Source organism: Corylus avellana, chromosome 1 (assembly GCF_965113065.1).
Source record: "Corylus avellana chromosome 1, dhCorAvel1.hap1.2, whole genome shotgun sequence".
NCBI lineage: Eukaryota > Viridiplantae > Streptophyta > Magnoliopsida > Fagales > Betulaceae > Corylus > Corylus avellana.
The window spans coordinates 29,043,958-29,058,364 of NC_142490.1; the positions used below are offsets into that span (position 1 = coordinate 29,043,958).

At 38.4% G+C, this 14,407-nt stretch overlaps 1 protein-coding gene across 2 annotated transcripts; it reads left to right on the top strand.

The window, feature by feature from the left end:
- The first annotated feature begins 996 nt into the window (after nucleotides 1–996).
- LOC148588220 (cytochrome C oxidase assembly factor) lies at nucleotides 997–13,496 on the top strand. Of its 2 annotated transcripts, XM_088512059.1 has the most exons (5): nucleotides 997–1,325; nucleotides 3,382–3,426; nucleotides 4,648–4,750; nucleotides 4,891–4,995; nucleotides 13,017–13,496. In XM_088512059.1, the coding sequence occupies exons 3-5, from the start codon at nucleotides 4,682–4,684 to the stop codon at nucleotides 13,056–13,058; spliced, it is 216 nt and encodes a 71-aa protein (XP_088368185.1). In that variant the 5' UTR covers nucleotides 997–1,325; nucleotides 3,382–3,426; nucleotides 4,648–4,681; the 3' UTR covers nucleotides 13,059–13,496. The 2 variants fall into 2 exon arrangements, with proteins under 2 accessions (XP_088368185.1, XP_088368184.1); XM_088512058.1 differs by lacking the exon at nucleotides 3,382–3,426 and having other exon boundaries at nucleotides 1,000–1,325.
- The last annotated feature ends 911 nt before the right edge of the window (nucleotides 13,497–14,407 follow it).

Consider the following 14,407-nt stretch of genomic DNA (forward strand, 5'->3'; position numbering starts at 1 on the left):
ATCAAAAATATGTCATAAATCGTGATCATGGGTTCATAAAATATAAGTATATAAAAATTAATATTGACCCATATAATGATACAATCATATAAGTATATAAATGTTTACGTATAAAATAGAATATATATTATTATTGACATTATATACTTGACCCGTGTTAAGCATTAACATTTTAATGTATTACTAAATAATATTATATATAATATGATAATAGTGATTAGTGTGTGTGAGTGTGTGACATAAAGCGTTTTACGTTGTGATTTAAAAAATACTTAATCTAAAATAAGAAAAAAATATATACGCGATTGAAAAAAACACAATTTTTAAAATCGTAATTATTGAAATTAAAATAACAAACTGACCCTAAATAATACTACATAACACAATTTTTATTCCTAAATTTTAAATTTTGAATTTTGAATTTTTTATTGAATTTAATCGTAGCCGTCCAATTTAATTGAATTTAATCTTGGCCATTGAATTTGATCTACGGTATATAAGTGTAAACCAATTTGAAAGAACTATATGGTGCTCCACATGACATAATAAGCTCATTAATCTAACGTTCTAAATTGAATAAGAAAGTCATGACCTAATAAACAGTCTAGATCATTTACTATGCTTGCATGGAACCGGTCTCACTATCAGACGCACACAAAGGACTAATTCCAGGTGAATATATTCCAGGATTAATTCCGTAATGCATGCGCTTTGTCGGTTGATTCTCTTCGTCCAAAATGTTTTAATGATCTAATAGCCGTTGGATGATATTAATGAATGACAGCTATCAAGCATTTACTAAGAAGTATGTATATGGTGTAACAGAGGTAAGCTTTGTTTGTTTGATCTAATTTAACGAGTAATATTAAATGTTGAAAACGTATATATATGATTAATGGATCATATTGAACAAGCACACACCAGATCTAATTAGAGAAAGCCGCATGGGATAAACTTTTGGTAAAACGAATCAAACCTTTAATATTTAAAATTTAATTACTTTTCCAAATCCAACTGTTGCAAATCAGAGAACCCAAATTTAACCTGAATCCATTCTCTCGACTCTCCATTCTCTCGACCCTCCTCTCACAGTCTCCACCATCCTCCTCGCCTCCTATCTCTGTTGCCGCTCCCACCACTCCCCCAGTGCCCCCAACAGCAACCACCACCACCACCACCGCTGCAACCACACACCTCGACGCCCGGCTGAAGCTGAACGGCTCGTGCCCGGTTTCCAGGAACTTGCCGCTGCCAACCCCGCTGTCCACGCCGCTCTCGGAGGTCGTTTCACTCTCGCAGTACGCCGTGGATCGGAGGCGGAGGAGGTGATAAGATTTGTGGTTTTTCTTTTCTTTTTGGGTTTTTTTTTCTCCGTTTCTTCTTGGGTGTTGGGTGGTTTGGGGTTTTGCCGTTTGATGTGTTTGTTTAGTTGCCCAGAAAATTTGTAAATATTTTTGGATAGATAGGTATTGGGGTTTCTGTTTTTTACTGAATTTTGGTTTGTGTTTGATGAAATTAGAGCAGAAAAAGTATCTAACAGATGGGTGTTGGTCTTTTACATAATATTGAATTCTAGGATTGAATCATTTTGCCAAATGCATGTACATATACATCCCAAAGTTAATCGAGCTTGAGCTCGAGCTCGACCAAAATAGACGAGCTTGAGCTCGAACAGGTTCCAACCCTATCGAGCCGAGCTCGAGCAACATTTCTAGGCTCGTGTCGAGCTCAAGCAACATTTCTAGGCTCGTGTTGAGCTCGAGCCTGGCCTCAAAGTAAACGAGCCGTGCCCGGACAAGCCAAGCTTGGCTCGTTTACACCCCTTATTTTTGGGGAACAAATTGGCAAATAGTTGTTTTTTATACAAATTGCTGTAAAGGCCACAACTGCTGTCCATTTGTTGTGAATGCTGTGTTCATTCGTGTTCTCTACTCGAAGCTTATATGTTTTAGCAGTCTTATATCCTTTTTACTTATTTATTTTTTTAATTTTAAATTTTTAAATTTTTTTACGCCCGTTGTCCTTTATAAATATGCATCCCAATTGTATGTCTAATTTAACCTGAAACCCAAATTGCAGCATGCTTAGGGTTTCCTTCTCATAACAGCCTCAATGGGCTAGTTTGTTTTAGGGATTTATGGGAAGGGATAGAGAGCAGACTTTGTGGATTTCATCAACTTTTTGTTGCTATTGAATTCTTCTTGTTGTGAAAGACTTTGGTGGTTTAATTGGGAATGGCTTCATGGAGGATTTATGAAAAATAATTTAGAGTGGCTTGTCACTAGAATTGGACATGATTCAAATGATTGATGTGGGAGTTCTGAGAAGCTTTTGATTTACATTCTGGGGTTATAATTGTTAATTGGAGCTATACCTCTAGATTCATAATATTTCTGAAAATTCTCTCTTTCCCGGGTTTAGTTTGAAACCAGACAACCAACAAGAACATTTTGGTTATCTATGAATAGTGTGCTAAAATTGACATGCCATATATAATGTCAAAACACATTTATTTATTCTTTTCTTTTCTTTTCTTTTCCCATTCAACTGAGTGGCTGTGATGGGATACTATGGTCGTAATAACATTAATCCTTGTTCAAGCTATTACGCGTCCAAGACTACATGAACTCTTAAGAGTTAATTAGTTTTGTATTTGTGTTTGTAAAGTTAGTCTATTCCATAGTAGTCCTAAATAATAAGCTTATACCTAATTGTTTGCTTTTCGAAGGTGGTACTTATTTTAGATTGGCAAAATTTTATACTTTATGGTAAACAATTTATTGCTTAGGTGTCCATTACCATCCTTTGCAACTGTATTATTGTTTATGTGTTGTGAATTTTATGTTTGATTGAGATTTTAGGCATTCTTGTAGTGCTAATTGTTATTCGTCATCAATGCTTTTCACATCATTTCACACTAAGGCCTTAATTGATTTTGGGAACTATACCTTAACATATGATGCCATATTTACGAAAGATGCATGTTATTTTGATGGATTGGTGTTGTATGTACAAGAAAAGTGAGGAGTCTATTGATCATCTTCTTCTTCATTGTGAAGTTGCAATTGTTTGGGATTGTATGGGTCATTCCTCGAAGGGTTAGAGATTTGTTGGTGAGTTGGAGGGGAAAATTGAGACAATATAAAAATTAAAAAGCATAGAAAAAAGCTCTGAAGTGAAGACTTTGATGGATCTGTACAGCATCAACGCCGTTAAAACAACCAACAGTTGTGATGAAATAGAAAAAAACAAGAACATCCAACAGTTGAGATTTTAACCAAGAAAATTTTAACTACAACAAATAAATTACAGCTAATTTTTAACCTATTTCGTGCCGTCTCTCTTGCAAAACTTATTTCCTTGTGCTGCCAATTCAATCAGAGAGTGAGAGAGAACGAGAATAAGGAGGTGAAGAGGAGAAAGAAGGTAAAGAAATTTCTTGTTTTTTTTTTTAATTTTTTTTATTTGGTTTTCTCTCGTTCGGTTGTGTGATGGGTGTTATTGTGTTGATTTGAGAATGGATTTTGAAGCGTGAGAGAATGGGTTTAGAGAGAGAAAAATGGGGGTTTGGGAGTAGGAGAAGATTGAGGGAGGAGAGAGTGGCTGGCGATTCCGGCCACTATCTGCACCACCTAGAGCAACGGTGGGTGCATGGGAAGGTTCAGAGAGAGAGAGAGAGAGAGATTAGAGAAAGAAGGAGAGAGAGAGAGAGAGGGGAGGTGGTAAGAGAGAAGTCTCTAGGAGTGATGGGAACCATTCCTCCGGTAATCTATCTTCCTTAAAATCTCTCTCCAACCAACTAGCCTTGGTTGCCTCAATTGAATCAAAGGAAAGGCCATCTATCGACAACCTCCAACTAAACTGTTTGGTGTATAACTTTGGGTAAAACTAGACAATGTGCTTGCTAGTCTTCGTGGGGTTGGTAGAAATGCTACTGCCAATCAATGAGGAGTCAATGGAGTTCTTCCTTCTGTTGGAGTTAGCCATTGTGTGAAAGAATTTACTACACTTATCACCCTCCCTTAGGTTTTGGCCTCTAACTCACCTTCCCCATGAGAATAGATCTTTCTAACTCGCTAACAACTTTTGCCTTTGTCAATTTCTTCTCAACGTCTAAGGCCCTTTTTTTTTTCTTTCAAGGACATCAAAAACATGTATCTCTTCTACAAGGATCTTCTTCTTCCTTTCTACACTGCCAAACATCTCCTTATTCCATCTCTTTTAATCAATCTTCAAAGCCTTGAGCTTGCTAGCTAAAATGAAGCTCAAAGAGCCTTGGAAATTATAAGAGACCCACCACTTTTTCACCTTATCCACAAAACCTTCCAACTTTAGCCACATGTTTTCAAATTTGAAAGACCTACACCTACTCCTTAGAGCGTCACCACAATAAAGGAAGGTAGGGAAATGATCCAAACAAAGTCTAGAGAGCTTCCTCTGGGATGCACCAAGAATTCGGGTTTCCCACACCGGAGAGACAAGGAATCCAAATGTTGATTCCACATTTTGAGTGTCAATGATTGAAGGATGTTTCCCCTTTTCCAATTCTGGATCCCTAATTGATTAGGATTGTCTTGAGTTAAACCACTGGCTTGGGTTGAATCTTTTGATCAAGCCATAAAAGTAAAGAGCTGAAAATTATTTCAGGAGGAGAGGACAGTGGTGACTACAAGAAGGCAAAATGTCTAAGTCTTGCAAAGGTCTAGCAATGGAACTGGTGAAGTGCCTCAGTGAATCTGATTGTGTTAAGGTCTGTAATCTCTTACTACATCTATCATGCTTGAGATCTTCCAATGATGATATGAGCTTGTAGTTGTGAAATGCATAGAAATACTTGTATAAATTGTTTGACTTGATCTATAACTTGGTTGCCATATGCATCAATTAAAGGTTGAGAAGCGATCATATAGAGAATGTGCTGGGATGAAGAGCCCATCAATATCAAGTGAGTGTGTGGGACTTAGGGAAACATATTTCAATTGCAAAAGAGGCCAGGCATGTTTTCTTCTCTTCATTCTTCATACTTTGTTTTATTTCTCTGGTATCTCTTTTCACATGCCTACGTTTTCTTTCCCTTGTCTTTTAATTAGTAAATGAAAAGCCAACTGCCAATGAAGTGGCTGCTGCTATGGAAAAATGTAATGAAACTGTAGGATATTATCCTAGTGTAAAGGGACCTGACTTGGTTTGACATAATTTGTACAGCATCAGTATCTTTGTTTTCTGGGAAACACAGTTCATATCTAAGTCACACAATTTATTTTGAAGGGATGCCGTTCTGCCTCTCAGACTGAGGATGCAGCATCATTTCACGAACTTGAATTTGCAAATATTGCAGATTGCTGATCCCCAAGTCATGAATTATTCTTAGTTTGTCTCTTGTCAGTCTTAAATCTTGCATAGATGGAAAATTTTACCCTCTTGATAGTCATCTAGGATTGTGATGCCCTTGTTTAGTTACAGTTTTTTAAGAAATTAGTCATAGGTAGCTCTCAAGATTTAGTTTCAATGCTCTAAAACAGGTGTCTGCAAAGAGAAGCAGCATAGTGGCAGCGGATTTGATGTAGATTCCATCAAAATGTAGTCACAACTAGAGCCTCATCAAAAACCTCTTCTTCTATCATGCTTATAGCTGAAAAGATGTGCTTTGAAATTTCTAGAAGGGAGCTACCCATTTCTTTCTTTATGAAACCCTTTTCTGCTACTCTTTCTAAATTTTCATATTTGTCCCTGTATTTATAAGTATCTCTAATCACATATTAAGGAAGATAACAGACCAATACTTATAAGTACGCACACGCAAACAGACATACACAGACTTTGGTGACACCTTTGGTCATTTAATTTTGAAACCCCATTGCTCCTGCTTTGCGTGACTTATATATGGATGGGCATTGGGTTCTCAGGAAAATCAAGTGACGTCAACACAATGGTAAAAGATGGCAAGTTGTTTGGGATGTGATTCGTTACGTGACAAGGTTGAAAAAAAATTCTAGCTGTAGTTAAAAATGATTATTTCATGATAATTTGACTTTAGATGGTACATACTCAAAACTAGATTCTTTGCAATGAGGTCTAAATCAAATGGCACCTTTTCCCCCTCAAGAGTGAGGTGGAGAGTGTGGTTGGTGGTTGAAGACCCCAGGCAAGTGTGTAACTTACTAAGAACGAAAAAGAAAGAAAAAAGTTTTTTACATTTGCATAAAATTTTAGTTTCCATCTGAAGTATAAAGGTTTTCCTAGAGTTTTAAAAGGTTTAGAATGAATCAATGATTTATTAAGAACTATCCCACGTAACTGAGGAAATTAACTTTTCAATGACTTGTCTCTTTGATTTTCAGTAGAACATTTAGGAAATTAACTTTTCAAAGAACTATCCCACGTAACTGAGGAAATATATTCTTGAGAAGTTCTGGAAACTTTGTGAACAACAGCTCCATATCTCAGGTGATTCAACATTTTTACTTGTCCTGCTAGAAGTATGGTAGTAGTCTTTTGTGGGAGGAATAGTCTTTTGTCTCAGGAGAGCTGCCGGCGGTGGTGAGATGGGTTTATCAAGAAGTTGGTCGGTGGAATCCAAAGATTTTCAGATGATGGTGATGGATGGTGATACTAGTTTGATATTCAAGGAAGCAAGGGCCTAGTGAGGTTCATAAGGCTGGGAAGTAGTGAAGCAGTTTGGCTGCTGCACATTTTTGAGGAGTTGATTTCAGTGAAGGATTCAAGGGTCTTTAGAGACCAATCCAAACTAGGGTACCCTCGAGTGTTAGCCCAGAAATGTTCTAATAGGTATGGCAGTTTTTTGGTGATTGAAGAATGTGAGGGGAGGGAGAAGCGTAAGGCAGTCATGGTGTCGGAAGGAAAAAATCAGTTAGGATGGAACAAACTTGAGTCTGAACTGCAAATAGCCATAAGGTTTCTTCAACCTTATTTGACTCAAAGAAATGATGCAGGGAAGAAGAGGAGAAGTTATATTGAGGTGCTGCAATCCACGCTGCGCCCAAATGAGGAATTATTTGGGCTATCGACTGAACCTGTCGCTAGGGTGCCCAAATGGCTGTCGGAAGGAAATGCAGATCCAGGTGAGTTACAGATGAAGAAGTATAGTCAAGTCGTTGTTCCAGTTAATTCAGGTCCAATGACCATTCTCAAGTCTCCGGTGGGTCGTCCGGCGACATCAGGTCCAGTAACCACTTTCAAATCTTCGGTGGGATGTCTGGTGACATCAAAGGGCAAGGAGAAGGATATGGGTAATTTGGTGGAAGAAGAAGAGAAACAGAGGTACGCCAATGATTTTCTGGCAATTCTGTCACCGGTGCAAAATAGTTCTCCGGCCAACCCAGCTCCAGCGACAGCTGTTTTGTTGGGTAGCAAAGATTTGTCTCATGCGATGGCGGTTACAAAGGGCTGTACTGGAAGGAAGGAATGTTCTGACAATGGATACGTGGTATTTGGAGGTAGCGAATATGACAATTTAAGAAATTCGTTGGAGAAATTACAGCTGGAGATTGGGTGTTGCTTGGAGCGGTTGGCAGTGGACAAACGGGTTTCATACGTCAATGAGCCATCGGAGCTTGGGCCTGCAAAAATTGATTTTGCAATATCGGAAGAAGTGGGCGTTCAGCCCAATTAGAAGATGGGCGTAAATCAAGCGGTAGGGGCTGGGCCCAAAAGGTTTGGTAAGAAATATAGGAGACTAAAGCCGAGAAGAGTGAAACAGTTTCAAAGGACAAGGAAGACGACCAAACCAGGCGACCCAGGAGCTTCCTCGTTTGTTGCCGGGCATCGTTTTACGATGGGTCAGCATCAGGAAGGTTCATCGGCAATATCTGAGTTGGGTATATTGGGAAAAGCTCCAATCAATGTGGGTATGGGGCTGACCGGCATGTTGAATGGTGTGTTACATCTGGGCCGGCAACAGAGGGCACCAATGAAGCAACTGGAGGAAGCGGGCGAGGTAGGGGGTGGCAACAAGGGCTCAAACCTGCAACAAAGGGCGCCGATGAAGCAACTGGAGGAAGCGGGCGAGGTGGGGGGTGGCGACAGGGGTTCAAACCTTTTGGAAACTCGATCGGCAGGTGCTTCGGCAGTCTTTGATTATCGAGTTGTGCCAACAGGGGTTGTTCCTGGGGATTCCAGCAGTGAGGGGGATATTCCTGGGGTTGTAGAATCATCTAGAGCAAGGATTGCCTTTATCCCATCATCCTTGAAAGCTTGCGAGATAGAAACTAGAATAGTGGAGTTGTCTTCAACTGAAGCAAAGGTGGAGGATGGGTTGACAAAAGGGATGGAAGATACGATGGGAGATTGTATGGATGTTCCTTTAGAAAACCGGAAGGACAGGATTAGTGGATCCCCTAAAGCCATCATGGAGGTGTCTATTGTTCCTCATTTGATGGAGAATTCTATTATTCTCAGGGAGTCCAGGTTGACAGGTGTAGAATTGGAAGAATATGAGATGGAAGAGCACAGTTCACTGACATGCTATCCAGCTAAGGGGTTTTTGGTGAAGAAGGGGTCTAATTCTGCTAATAAATTTCTGAAGCTTGTGGAGGAGTTAGTCATTATATGGGGATCTCGTGTGATGGGTATGAAAGGAAGCTTTCAGAGCTGTTCACGATTATTATTGTGAGTAATGAAGGAATGGGAATAGGTGTGGCCTCAAATACGGGGAAGAAAGGTATGAAAGAACTCAATAACCTTACATGCTCCATTAATTATGACGGTAATGCTAGTAGGGGGAGGGCTAAGGGAAGAACTCTTAGAGATCTGTCATGAAGCCTAAGATTGTTTCTTGGAACATGAGGGGTTTGAATGAGGGCAATAAGTGCTTGAGGGTGAGGAACATGCTTAGACAACAGAAGGTAGACATTGTGTGCTTACAGGTGACGAAGATGGAATCGATTTCCAGCAGTTTTGTGAATAATTTGTGGGGTTGTGCTTACGTCGATTGGTGCTTTGTTGCTTCTGATGGAGCTTCTGGTGGCATTTTGGTGATGTGGGATAGAAGGGTGGTCTCGAAGATTGAGGTCTATGTGGGGGACTTCGTTGCAGCCTGCTTATTCAAGAACGTAGAGGATGAGTTTACATGCTTTTGCGGGGGTTTATGGCCCAAATTTGGATTACTTGAGACGTTTTCTTTGGGAAGAGTTGGCTGGCCTTTCTAGTTGGTGGGAGGTGCCATGGGTTATTGGAGGTGATTTTAATGTTACTCACCTTTTTTTTTTTTTTTTTTTGATAAGTATTTTAATGTTACTCACTTCCCTAGTGAAAGGTCGGGGGGAGCGCGGTTCACTATCGCAATGTCAGAGTTCTCGGACTTCATCTCCAAACAGGGGCTTGTGGACATTCTACTTGCAGGAGGGACATTTACTTGGTCCAATTCTTATTCTCGGTCTAGAATTGATCATTTTTTAATCTCTCCAGAATGGGAAGCCAAATATCCTAGCCTGCTTCAGAAGAGGTTGCTTAGATTGTGCTCGGATCATTTTCCCATCTTGCTTGATTGTGACGGTATGATTGGGGGTAAGAGGCCTTTCAAATTTGAGAATATGTGGTTGAACACTGATGGTTTTGTGGAAAAGGTGCGAGCTTGGTGGTCTTCTTACAATTTTTTTGGCACTCCAAGTTTTATCTTGGCACGAAAGCTTAAGATGTTAAAGATGGATATTATAAGATGGAATGAGAATGAATTTGGAAATGTTAATGTTATTTGCAAAGAGAAAGCGGAAGAATTGAATGCCATGGATAGATTGGAGGAAGAGAGAGAATTGGGAGAAGAAGAGAAGAATAGAAAAAGGGTGATTGTTAGGGAATTGGAGATTGCTCTGTTACAAGAAGAAATTAGCTGGAGACAAAAATCTAGGATCCGTTGGCTCAAGAAGGGTGATAAGTGTACCGAGTTTTTTCATCGGATTGTCAATTCTAATAGAAGATGCAACTCCATTGAATCCTTGTCCATTAATGGTGTTCTTTCTTCTAAGCGCATAGAGAAGCTCCAATGTGATTTTCTATGGGGAGATTTAAATGATGAATTCAAATATTATTTCGTTAAATGGGATAAGATCTGCTCTCCTATTTTCGAAGGAGGTTTAGAGATCAAGAAATTGAGATTGTTCAACCAAGCTTTGTTAGGGAAGTGGCTATGGCGTTATGCGCATGAGAGACGGGCTTGGTGGCGAATGGTTGTGGATGCTAAATATGGGTCCGAATGGGGGGGTTGGCATTCTATCAATATCTCGGGGTCTCGTGGGGTGGGTCTTTGGAGGTACATTAGTAGGGGGTGGCAGATGTTGTCTAGCCATACAAGATTTGATCCAGGAGATGGTTCCAAAATCAAATTTTGGGATGATGTGTGGTGCGGAGAAGCGTGTCTTAAGGATGTTTTTCCAATCCTTTACACCATAGCTAATGCTAAAAACGCGTCTATTGCTGACAACTTGAATCTCATGGGCGGAGCTCTTCAATGGAATATTAGTTTTTCTCAGTTGATTCATGATTGGGAGTTGGAAGTGCTAGCCTTGTTTTATACTTTGTTATACTCTCATAAAATGAATAGGGAAGGAGATGATAAAATGTGGTGGATTCCATCCAGTAAAGGGAAGTTTGATATTCAATCTTACTATAATGTCTTGGCTAGTACTGAGGCTAGTCATTTCCCATGGAAGAGTATTTGGCGCACCAAGGCACCTACGAGAGTGGCCTTCTTTACTTGGACGGCGGTGTTAGGGAAGATCCTCACAATCGATAATCTTAGGAAAAGGAATCTTATTGTGATCTATAGATGTTGCTTGTGCAAATCGGATGGGGAAACGATTGATCATCTTCTTCTCCATTGTGAGATTGCTCGCTCTCTATGGGATGCTATCTTTAGCCAATTTGGATTGTCATGGGTCATGCCTCAAAAGGTGGTGGATTTGTTTGCTTGTTGGTGGTCGGGAGGGCGCTCTTGAAGTGTCGTTGCGTGGAAAATGGTTCCTCTATGCATAGTATGGTGTTTATGGTTAGAAAGGAATGTGAGATGCTTTGAGGATTCTGAGAAATCCTTGGAGGACATCAAGGCGTTTTTCTTCTACACACTTTTCACTTGGACAACAGTTTGGCTTGCCCCTTTAGTGATTAGTTATCTTGATTTTCTTGTTCTTTTTTCTTCTCCCAATTAGGCGTTTTCTCTTGTGTACTTGGGTTGCGTCCCTCAGCGCTTTTGATATATAAATTTTACTTATAAAAAAAAAAAAAAAAACTGAGGAAATTAACTTTTCAGAGACTTCTCTTTGATTTTCAGTAGAACACTTGGGAAAATGATTAATTTTCTCCATGTTTTCACTGAATTTTAACTATTTGGCATTGCGGTTGATTTGTTATACGATCGAGGATTTTGAACTCATGCGAAATCACACCAGTTTATAAAAGAGTTAATTGCTATCTTAAACCACTAGGGAAGATTTAATTTTTCTAAAGTTTGATTAGAAGGTGGATATCTTTGTTTCGTTTTTCAATTTGTTGTAATCCTTTAGATTTAGATGAGGAATTGAAGAAAATTTTCACTGGGCCCCTTCCAAGAGAGGGTTGTTCAACGTTAGATTGTTTTACAATGTCCTTGTTCCCCATGATAATACTCATTTCCCGTATAAGAGTATTTGGCAGAATAAGGTCTCCATGAGAGTGACTTTTTTTTGGTTGATCAACCGCCCTAGGAAAGATCCTCACCAAGAATAACCTAAGGAAGTGACATGTCTTAGTAGTTGATTGGTGTTGTATGTGTACGTGTAGGGAGCTTGTGGATCATCTTCTATTGATTGATATGGCCTTAAGGAATGCTTTCTTTAGCCGCGTTGGGTTAGCTTGGGTTATGTCAAAACAAGTGGTAGACCTTTTCGCTTGTTGGAGAGGGATGTGTGGCAGTCTTCAGATTGCTGCAACGTGGAATATTGTTTTATCTTGCCTAATGTTGTGTCTTTAGAGGAGACGAAATGATAAAGGATTGAAGACTGCGAGAGGAAGGTGTTGGAGCTAAAGTATTTCTTCTTCAAATACTATTTACCACTAGACAGCTGATACAGCTGATGTATAGATTATTTGCCTAATTTTCTTCAATATATATATATATATATATATATATATTTTGTTCTGATTAAGTGTATTTTTAGTATTCTTCTTTTATACTTGGGTTGCACTTTTGACACTTTTTTAGTAATATTTTGATTACTTATAAAAAAAAAAAATATGATTTCATCGATAAGACCACAATGGGATAGGATATCCTAAAAAAAGAAAGAAAGACCAGCAAAATGGGAAGAAGGGAGTACAAATTTTGAGGATGATGCCGACCAATGTAGCATACATGTTTGTTCTTGTTGGAGTATGTTTAAATGGTGGAGAGAGATTTTGGAGCCTCAAGTACTTGGACAATATTGGGATTAGTTAAGGATCAAGTACTTCAAGGTGTCAACTAAGTTCAAGCCCAAAATCCTCTAATTTAAGGATTTAGATACTTTTATAAAATTGCATTAACAGCACCTATTGCATTGAGTCATTAAACTAGGAAAGTTTTTGTTTGTGTGTAAGCGAAGTTTCACTGAACAGCCCCAGGCCCCCAAGTGTCGTTTTTATTTTTCCTGTTATATCTTTAAAAGGAGTAAACAAATAATTCGCTCTTCATATCAGGAAATGTCATCTTTGTTCATAGCATCAACTAGGTCTTTTGGATCTCTCTCATTCATTCTGGGTGTGTTATGTGTTTGTGCACACTATAACCACTACTTTCATTCTAATGAGATGGGAAAAAGGAATTTTGTGAGCATTATCATTATTATGATATCTATGGGCTGATGTCCAGTGGAGAGAATAAATAAATCTGTAGTCAAATTCTCTTGAACAGTGTAAATTATGTTATGGTTGTAGAAAAGATGTGCAAGTATATTGTTCATTTCATTAGATAATAACTCTTTTTATTCTAATTATGAAATCAATCATGCGCGTTCATTAATGTGCTATATCTTTTTTGTTTTTACCAGGTTGACATGAGAGCTAGGATTCGTGGAAACAAGGGCTACTAAGTGGTGGGCATGTTCTTTTCCAGATTGTGAAATCAATTGGGTAGCATGCACGTACTTGTAGGTTTGAACACAAAGCCTCTTGCACTTAGGCATGCAATGTCAGCAACTATTAGAATCGTTATAATATGGATGTGGATACTTAACAGTTACAATTTGTCTTAAATTTTTTACTTTCCCAGTAAGAATTTTTTTTTTTTTCTTTTGTTCTTGATGGGGAAGAAAACAGAACCATGGTGGTAAAGCAAGGTGAGAAACCCTTGACATATAAATGGAATTAAACGATATTTTCACAATCTAATCAAAATCCATGGGGAGTGCCGCTTGTTGGCAACTCTTTGGAAGGTTGCGGCTGGTTAGTTTTGCTTTATAAACTTTCATGTACCTATTGAGTAGCTATCCTAGTTTGTAAATATTGTATAATGGATCATTTTTTTCTCATCTTGCTGGATGCTTCTTGGTAATGTGTTTGTGCTTTGAATGAGTAAGGAAAAGTATTTGGGAAATTGATCCAGTGAAAGGAACGAACTTGATGGCATTTCAAGTTTGTGCTCTTTTAACTTGATATACAGAATACAACATTTCTTAACTAGATTATGAAGTTGTCTCAAAACCTCAAAGTCAAGTTTGTGCTCCTTCACTCAAACTTTGTTTTTGAGTAACTATCCATCCCATTCAAGTTAAAATTGCCCAGTTTTCAAACATCGTAAAATTGGTTTCGCAGTCACTTTTTTCACTCAATATTAGCATATTATATAATGCCCTACATGGGTGGCATGGCTTTTTTATTGTTTCAATAGAAGATCCTAATCTTATAAAAACATTTCGAACTTGGCAATTTAGCACTACAAAACTTTTCAGACCAATTACAAAATTTGAGCTACATGAATAGTCCAATTCCAAATCTTGTTGAGCTTCACATTCACTGCTTCACATTGATTGACTTTGACCCCTCACTAAAATTGTCCTCTATCTATTTTTGAATAAAGGTCGTGAAAAAAACGTTTTTAAAAGTTGCTAATCATGTTATTGTTGTTGCTATTAATAGACTTTATTTAATTACCAAACAGAAACACAACCTGCAATTTAGCAAACAAAACATAAATAAAAAATGGAGTTAGATAGATTTTAGTAGGTCAATTATTATTATTATTATTATTATTATTATTATTTTGACATATTCACACAAGAGGGGGGGAGGGAGATTCGAGCTAGTGACCTCCGGAGGCGTGATCCCTAGCCGATTGAGCTATCTCTTGAGAATAGTAGGTCAATTACTTGAGTGATGTTAGAAATCACTTTTTTTTTATGTCACTCTAAAAATGATGTGACTTTTAAAATTATCATTGGGC

Coding starts and splice junctions, on each gene's coding strand:
- LOC148588220 (XM_088512059.1), top strand. CDS start 4,682: ATGTCTAAGTCTTGCAAAGGTCTAGCAATGGAACTGGTGAAGTGCCTC. Junction 4,751..4,890: donor GTGAATCTGATTGTGTTAAG/GTCTGTAATCTC, acceptor CATCAATTAAAG/GTTGAGAAGCGATCATATAG. Junction 4,996..13,016: donor TCAATTGCAAAAGAGGCCAG/GCATGTTTTCTT, acceptor TGTTTTTACCAG/GTTGACATGAGAGCTAGGAT.